At 34.4% G+C, this 9,574-nt stretch overlaps 1 protein-coding gene across 1 annotated transcript in view; it reads left to right on the top strand.

Annotated features, from left to right (window-relative positions):
• The first annotated feature begins 1,933 nt into the window (after positions 1-1,933).
• The window catches only part of LOC150110600 (transmembrane emp24 domain-containing protein eca-like), a 36,942-nt gene continuing 29,301 nt past the window's right edge, over positions 1,934-9,574 (top strand). The window contains exon 1 of the mRNA XM_090395100.1: positions 1,934-2,167. Coding sequence (XP_090251226.1) covers positions 2,026-2,167 — 142 coding nt within the window. The 5' untranslated portion in view covers positions 1,934-2,025. The remainder of the gene's footprint in view (positions 2,168-9,574) is intronic.

Here is a 9,574-nt window from a genome sequence, read left to right as displayed (position 1 = left end):
CCCCCCTTAATAAATCTAGTTTCCCTGAGTCTGTACATCCACTTCCACATCATTCATCAACACTCTTTCAAGTCTCCGTACACCAACTCCATTCAAATGTAACCCATTCATCTTATATAAGTCCTTTCGCCCATCGAACTCATTCCACACATCCACAAATTCCACACCACTCTCTATGCATAACCCACGCATAAAGTCATTGGCAATTATGGCCCTCCTTCTGAACACTTCCCTGTCATACTGCGGTAAGATACTCACCATCCTAACTCTCTCACTCTTCTCTTTTGCTACCTCAAACAACTCCCTCACATCCTCTATCATTTCCATTTTGTCCTCTTTCAAATCATTCGTTCCTGCCACGATTATCATCTCTTTCACCCTCTGTTTTTGCAGTCGAATAGATTCGCTGACGTCCTTTATGTTCGCACCCGGCTGCTACGACTTCGTTAAACTCTCAATTATTATGCCTCTTAATAGCGAATCCCCATACAGCACTCGCTCCTTCATTTTATTGACGTTTACGAACATTCTATTATTTGCCGTCACAGACTTCCGCCGGTTATTTGTCGGTACGTTCAACACACATTTTTCCATACGCTCCAGTTGTCTTTTGGCTCTGTATATCGCGCCATTCAAACGGGCAATTTTGCTACTCGCATTTATCTCACCATTTTCATTATCGATCAAATCATCCATTCTTTCTGTGTTTCTACCTTCATTTACACTTTCAGCGACGCTTTCACACCTACCTGGCACTACCACGCAATTCTCTTGCACACCGCCATTTTCTACATTCTGACTATCGTTAACGATATCAGTCTCGACACACGAAACACGCTTGAAGTCCTCATTCTCTTTACACTTTCTACACATATTAATTCCACTATCACTTTCTAACCAGACTCCCACCGCTCTTCGCAAGGCATACATCTCACAGACAGCACATTGCATAAATTCGTTTACATCAAAACTCTTAAACAAACATGGCGACCTGGCCGCCATTTTTTTCTTTATCGGTGCCATGTGTACGCTATCTTTTCTTAAAAATAATAATTAAAATAACAGGAAACACGCAAAAATTGCACAGACACACCAAGAAACAAAAAGCAAACAATACTACTTAAAATTCTAGTAAAATATCTAATGTTAACACAAAATAATACTAATCTTTTCAGGAGCTCTCGACAAGCCGACGATCTAATCAGTGCGACCCATATCTAATTTGGCTTTTTGGAGAATAGTGACAGTCAAATCTCAGCACGCACTCCCAGCCTGCTTGGATAAATAAAGTTCCTTGAGGAATTCAAAAAAAGCCCAACTGCAGAAGTTCAGTTTTAAGTTTCTGTTTTATTATTGTTTTCAAAATTTTGAGGTCTTCTCTAATGACTCTTTCAAGCTACTTCAACTCTAACATAAGAAGTATTGTAGTTTTCTCATGCTGCACGATGAAAATCATCTGTAACATGAAAACATTCTTACATCTGTGATGCCTACAGTGTGATCCAAGTTCCAACCTAATGCCGATAGATTACAAAATAAAATAAAAATAAATAAATAAAAAGATGCTTTTCGCCAGGCATGAAAGCACGAGATTTACTTTGCCTCTTAAAAACACACTCAAACAATGATCTATTTTTAGCCAAGCACATAAATTAATTTTCTGTTTGGCCTGTTTTTTAAAATGATATAATTTTAATCATGTTAATTAAGAATTCGAGGTTTCATAATTAACGTGATTAAAATTAAACTACACTAACTGTAAAGAGTCAGTGTCGTTTAATGTTCTAATTTATGCGCTTTAATCTAAGTCAAGTTTGATTTTTATAATTAACTTTAGTGCCAATAGATGGCAGGATGAATTGAGATTGATTTTTTTCACAGATATTGCAAAAGCTCATTATAGGTACTATGGGTACCACCATGCTATAGAAACATATATTCATGTTACCGGATTCCTCTTCTAGAACGCTGAATAACAGCGAAAGCGCATGCGACTATATATTATTGCTACATTGATATCACCCAATGGCTAAGGCGTTACATATTTTCATTTATGCATTATGCTTATATTTATTAATGCCTATATCTGAAGGTTTATATTTTCACATTACGGAGACAGAAAAAAAATGTTTCATAGAAGAAGTGCCAGATCAGACTATGGTTGTGGGTAAGTACTGTTTCTACAGTATATTATTATTATTATTATTATTATTATTATTATTATTATTATTATTATTATTATTATTATTATTATTATTATTATTATTATTATTATTATTATTATTATTTGTTGTTGTTGTTGTTGTTGTAGCAGTAACAGCAGCAACATTAAATTAATGCCTTGAATATAAGTTGTAATGAACTGCTTTCTTCCTTTTCACGTGTGAAATATCAATAAAGTGTCCGACAGGCTGCTTTCAAATGTTTCTCACGTCTAATTATTTATAAACATTAAAATCTATTTGGTAATATGTTGCATTTTCCATGCAAATATCGTATGCACATTATCAAGCCAGTTTATTCATTTTAATTTAATCAAGAATGATTATGCTTTTATTTTGAAAAAAATGAATTTCTGGTGTATCTCTAGTTTTCCATATATGTAAATAAAGAACTTGGGTCAGTGGCTGAACTGGGATCTAATTTATCTTCACATTTTTAGCCATTCTTTACGTCCATAGCGACCACAAAAGTTTCAAGGATAGATCAGGTATTAAGTAAAACGATATGTAACTATATTTAATCTACAGTAGTACGGGTTATTATTGAGATTAGAAAAAATTGACAAACGAGGAGTGAGAACTGGAAAAGGGGAAAAAAGTTAACAGCGATATAAGATAACGCATCTGTCATCATTGTGGAATAATTTCAGGATATTACTTGAACTGACAATCAAAGATGTAATGCATGACTAACTACAACTCTATAAATGCTTGCTTAATTTAGATCAGTTATTCGAACTGAGAAATTTCCCTGAGCGCATCTGTCCAGTCCTGATTATTTTAATTAGTAAGGTTTCTCGAAAACAGAAAGAAAAAAAACCATGAAATATTTTTCCCTCACTGCAATTCTTTACGAAGATGCATTTTAAAGAAAACGACAATTTTATTTAAATGGCTTTAATCAAAAACTCCAGCCTCTCATCCACTCAGCTTGTACTACATTACAGCTCGTAACAATTACAAAAAAAAAAAAAAAAAAAAAACATAGATAAATTGATATTTGTACCACTGAAAATTGAACTAGCGCTGAACAAATCAAACTGTGATTTTCAATTCTGTGGATCCAAAATTTAATTTCTTTAAAATTTAATTTCTTTACCTTGTCCTTAGGCCTGTGTAGCTGTGGAAGTGGCGCTTGCGTCCTTTGTGCTTGGCCGCTTGAAGTTAGACGTAGGTTCTAGTCTAGTCGCTGACTGGAGGAACTTTTTCTAAGCCTATCTTCGACCGGTTCCCGAGTTAGTCGATCTCTGGCACAGGCAAGCGGGTTTTTCTTCCGGGAAACTCGGATTTTTGGCCCGTAAACTCTAGAAAATCGACCGTAGTACCCACATTATTTCAGACAGTGACATATCTTGTTAGGGTTAGGTACCAAGAGATGGCAGCACTTGTTTGCCAGCCTCTTCACCGGTGGCTGCTATAATTAGAGATAGACATGGGCCAGAAGGTCAATCTACCGGTGGAGATTGACCTTCCCACTCAGTCTCCAAAAGCTAGATAGGGTATAAAGGCCTCGCCTACTCCGTATTAGGGAATAAAAGGCGTTAGTTGATTTTTTTTACCTTGTCCTTCGATTTTATTATAATTATTGATCAAATATCGCTTTTTGCATTCCCTGAAGAGGTAAATTAAACTAGTTCAAAAGTTAAAATATATCTGCAAGATAGCATAATTTCATGTTCATATATTTTGTTTGATAGGAAGATAAATATTTCTTTTTACAACACAATATTTGATAAGCCACTTCTAGAAAGCCATCACACTTTTGGGCACAGTAATGACGTTTAATGAGAAAAGCCTAAACAACATGATACTGCATACTATATTCAACTAAGAGAGAGGTGGACTTTTTAAAATTAATTGTTTTAAAAGTGGTTCTTATTACCTGATTTAACTCAAAGCTTAAACGTTGGCTTAAGAAATAACTCTATAATACTGAGCACATGTTTGCCAATTTCTTCATCGGTTGCCGCTTATAATTAGTGTTAGTCTTGTGCCAGCGATCTCTGATTGGCTACCGGTGGCGATTGAACTGCTGACTTAGTCTCCAGAAGCTATTCCTGTGCCTATTCCTTATAAGGGAATAAAAGGCATTAGCTGACTTTTTTTATTGAAAAAGTTTCATTTCCACTAGTATAAATTTCCATTTCCGAGTAGTTAATAAATTCTTCTGCAGTATCATGTTTTTCCCAATCCATATACCTCACATGGATAAGTAAAGAGACCATATCAAGTGTGTGTGTGTGTCGATTCATCTAAATGAAGATCAGAAATCTTTGATATTTTTCTTAATTATATGATTCCGAATGGCATCTTCAGAAAGGAATACTGTTTTTAATTTCTTTGCAAAAATATCTTTTATGAATGTATGGCATGTATTCAACAAGCAAAGCATAATCAAGTATCCTCTTATAGTCAAGATATACAGCACATTTTTCCTTTTTTTTTTTTTAATACTACGAAGTGATATCAAAAATGATGCTTTAAAAAGCCAACTTCATTTTTAGTAATCGGAAACATATCGCATCAGTATTTATTGAGATTTTAAGTCATTCTCTTTCTTTTAAATAAATCATTTCACATATTTTTAGAACTCATTTCGCTTTCGTTCTTTCCAACTTCGGAGAGATATGATTTTAACACACCAATGAGAAGTAAAAATCTTCAAATCAATCTAAGGTGGTGTATGTTCTTTCGGACTTTCAGATGCAATAGTTACATTTATACTTACATTACTTATGATCTTCGGTAGTAATTCCGCTAAATTTCTGTCCTTTTTTAAATTTAAATTTTAATTTTAATATTTGACTAATGGTGTGTACTCATCTCTTAAATAAATAGAATAAATAACTACAGGAATATCAACGATTTCACTGCACCATAATGGAGACTTTCATCCCTAACAATGATGGAGAAAACAGTATTTTACTCATTCACTGAATATTTTTCCCCAAGAAGTATCCCTAAATAAAAGTTATGAATATCTGTATGCTCTGGGGAACCCTACAAATTTTTGTGGAATACAGCTTAAAAACAAGGCTCTAAAACATAATTTGGAAATTGCTGAAACAGCTTTCAGGTACCATATATTAACAAATTATACATCTCTTGCTGTAATCGCTATTATAGCATATCCATAGTCTTGCAGTAATACCGTGCAAAATTACGATATTCGGAAAGTCCTGGAATATGTTTTTACGTGTGAATGTTCTACTTTTTGAACTTGAAATACCAGAATTATTAGCCACTTTAATAATCAATAAAAACATCCGTTTTTGCAACTATTCTTCTAGGTTGAATGGCATTTTAGTCTGCGTAATGAATCTAATGACAAAGTTATCGTATATTTTGTTCAATGTTACCATTTCCTAATGAAATCATGAATTTTTAGAAATATATTTCGAAGGAACTGAAACAACTTAAGCATTGCACAAATAATCCTGACACAAATACAAGTGTTATATCTGCATAAGATTTACAGTCGTAGTTTAGAGCTTGGTCTGTAACAAATGCTTCTCTTTGAAATGAGAGTAATTATTTGAATAGGCCAGACATTTCCCGAAGAACATAAAGAGGATTTAATGCTCACATAGAAAATCAAACTGCAGCTGAGAGAAAATACTTCGAGAACATATCGCATAAAAGAAATTGTTCTCATTAAAGAGTATGAAGGTCTTAGGCTACTATATAGTAATCTGCTAAATCCCTTAACACCTATCACTCTCCAAAGGGAGTAGTCACATGGTTTTAGCCCTGACTAACTTTTTAGACTGAGAGGAAGTCAATCTCCATCCTTAGTCAATCAGAGATAGTTGATTTTGATTATTAATGATATTAAACAGCATCCGACGAAGACAGAGTACGGCAGACACTGCCACCATCTCATTGTTATGAACCTTAAGGCAATATATTATTTTCTGAAATAATGTGAGCTCTAGGGTGGATTTTCTTGAATTTACTGAATAAAAAACACGAGTTTAGAAATAATCTGCTTGGTGTACAAGAGTTCAGCTAACCTGGTTGAAGAAATGCTTACGAACTTACAGCGGTCTTTCTTCGAGGAGAGCCTAGCACTATAAATGCAAACTTCTTTCCACAGAGCAACCCCGTCTCATTATTCAGTTAAGCAAAAACTGTTATTAACTATACTTATACAAGGTGCTTTTTAAGCATTAAAAAAAGTAAAATAGTATCTGCAAAATACTTATATCTATACGGAATCACATTAGCCAGAAGATCTTGAAGTTATATCTATTAAATCTAATTCAAATTCTAATTAAATCTATTTTATCTGTTAAACAGCTAAATAAATTCTTTAACGTATTTTAAAAGGATGTATAACCCTGTGGAAATGACGTTTGCATCCATAGTGCTATGTTGCCCAGAGCAAGTCGTTCTCAGTTATAATCTAATCACCAACTAAAGGACCTTTTCTGATCTTTTCTTCTACCGGTCTCTGAGTTAGTTGATCTCAAACACGGAAAAGCGGGTTTTTTATTCCATAAAGCAAAAAAATCGATCGTTGACCCCCACACTATTCCAGAAAATAATATACTGTGCTACATTTATGGACCACGAGATGGAGATACTTGTCTCCACTCTATCGGATGCCATTTCTAATTAGTTATAGTCCAGGGCCCTATTACAAAATGGAGATTGGTAGCCAATTAGAAATTGGCTACCAATTTTCCCCCTCAGTCTCAAGAAGTTAGAGCTGAAATGGCCTCACTTACTCCTTACAGGCAATAAAAGCATTAGCAAATTAAATATTTATTTATTTATTTATGATGTGTTTTATTCCTCAAAGTGAGTTCACAAAGTTCCTATAGCCATAACGTTCACAAGGTAGTGAGTAGCCTGTCTTCATTCTTCAAGCATTATCACGAACTACTATAAATCACAGCCTTGAGAGAGAGAGAGAGAGAGAGAGAGAGAGATGCGTACCAACCGCATTGATGAGGGTTATTTCATGCTCTCTTTTCATGCTCACATTCATGCTCTCTTTTACTTGTAACAAAAAAAAAAAAAATCAGCTAACGCCTTTTTATTCCCGTATACGGGGAGTAGGCGAGGCCATTTAGCCTTTACTTGTAACACAACAATATAATTCCATTGTCTTTAGCTTACAGAGCCAATTTCTTTTTATACTCACAATTACCTTTTCGTACAGCGGTTATAACACTTCTGGCCTGTAAAAAAAAAAAATGTGCCTTGTATAATTTTCATAACTGACATCATCCTTATACACACGATATCCTTCCAGATTATCTTTTTCTTCAGAATTTCTTGCTTAATATGACTTCACATCCATTTCACTCCACCATGTTCTTCTAATTCTAGGGACATATCCTAAATTTCGTAATTGCACAACTGATACACTTTTAAATATTTCCTATGCACTGCCCATATACTTCTCATTTAGCGACGGATAGCATGGGATCGAACCTAGTATTCTCCTCAGTTGGTCATAATTTCTTGCTTTGACGTTCAGCATGTAGTCATTTGTTAATGGAATATCCATACACTTAGCCACTTCCCATTTCCGTAGTATCATCAGTGTCACCAACCGTATTCATCAAGAGATAACTTTTTTACTGAAATCCTGTCCCTCCTCCGCTATAATGAGGTCTAATATTCTTTGATGTTGAATTCCTTTTGTTGCATGCTGCATACGGATTTGCCATATAACAGCTAAATAAATTCGACTACATTTTTTTCATGAGATAATATTCTACCCAGCCAATGATAATAATCGATAGTAGTCGTGCATGATGAGTAATTGTTCACTACCCATTAGCTAGGTCACTAGCAGCGATTCACTGTCTCTAGCAACATTTCACCTTCGACATTGATTTCCATAAATTTAGGAACAAAAAGAAAACTCACGATAACTCAAAACCTGTATAATGAATTTTTATACAATTCAGTATATTAGATGTGAAATAAACTCCTACAAAATTGTAAATAAATAGTTTAATTCAATAACAAATGGAAGAAGACAACAGTGAAAAAACAAGAGGTCAAGTTGAGATTGTCAGAGTGACTCAGTTAAAACAATGATGTTTTTTCAAAGATGATCTCTTCTTGAAGATACTGGTCCACGAACTTTACCCGATGGCGACGAGCATTATCGTCTTGAAGGTTAAATGTCTATCAAAAACTTGAACAAAATAATGCAAAAGGAAACACTCCCCACCACCACCACAAAAAAAAGCAAGAAAATATTTTGAATCTTTCAAAATTTGTAAGTGGGGAAAAAAAATGCATAGAGTCTCATACTGAGGTAGAAGGGTTTTCAGACCTCGTCTCTATTAGTTGCAGCATTCATGGTTTTCCCTAGAACAGATTGGTGCGCTACCCAACGAGATGTCTTCTCGAATCATCACATTACCTCCGCCATATGTGGTCCCTTTTACGGATTTTAGTAAAATGATTGTGTCCCTGATTCTCTCCAGATGAGCACCCTTCGTATCGCTTCGTAGAGCGATTCGGTTTTGACCCAATTGAATAAACATTCATCATACAGTTTGTGAGTTATTGTAATTTTTCTCTTTGTTCCTTAATTTATAGAACAAGTTTTGATCTTGTTAGACTCCACCTTACATCATATAGCTTCAAAGTGACTGCTACATGGAAAACAGTTACTAATGTTGAATTCATAGCTATTTACTCTAACTGGACACAATCATCCGATATCATGAACATTGCATTGTTCTGAGTAATTAGAGGATATATGTATATGGATGTTTTCATCTCATATATGTTGTCCTTCTGATTATGATTTTGCATCAGCAACTTAAACAAACGACAGTGGGCTATCAAAAACTTGGCAAAATAATGCAAAAGGAAACACTCCCCACCACCACAAAATAAAACAAAACAAAAAAAGCAAGAAAAATATTTTGAATCTTCAAAATGTAAGTGAGGAAAAAAAATTCATGCTGAGGTAGAAAGGTTTTCATCTCGTAAAACTCCCTGGATGACTTTGGTCTCCTTGAAGATGTCATGTAATAATAAAAAAACAGAACCAACCAGAGACACGAAAAGTTTTGCTGGTATTATACAGTACTTATAATAATGGATTAGCATGAAACAAATGCATGAATCAAAAGGATTTAGAAGTATAATAAATTATACTTCTAATTCCTTTTCATTTGCAAAGTGAGTAGGTGGAACACTTTCAGTCCAAATCTTTTGAAAGTCGTAAACAGCTAGTTTCCACCTTTCGTCTCCGCTGTATGAATCAAAAGAATTTAGAAGTATAATAAATTATACTTCTAATTCCTTTTCATTTGCAAAGTGAGTAGGTGGAACACTTTCAGTCCAAATCTTTTGAAAGTTGCCAACAGTTAGTT

Source organism: Typopeltis vanoorti, chromosome 1 (genome assembly GCF_054136105.1).
Source record: "Typopeltis vanoorti isolate ZY-2024b chromosome 1, IOZ_Tvanoo_1.0, whole genome shotgun sequence".
NCBI lineage: Eukaryota > Metazoa > Arthropoda > Arachnida > Uropygi > Thelyphonidae > Typopeltis > Typopeltis vanoorti.
This window is presented reverse-complemented; position numbering and strand designations above follow the sequence as displayed.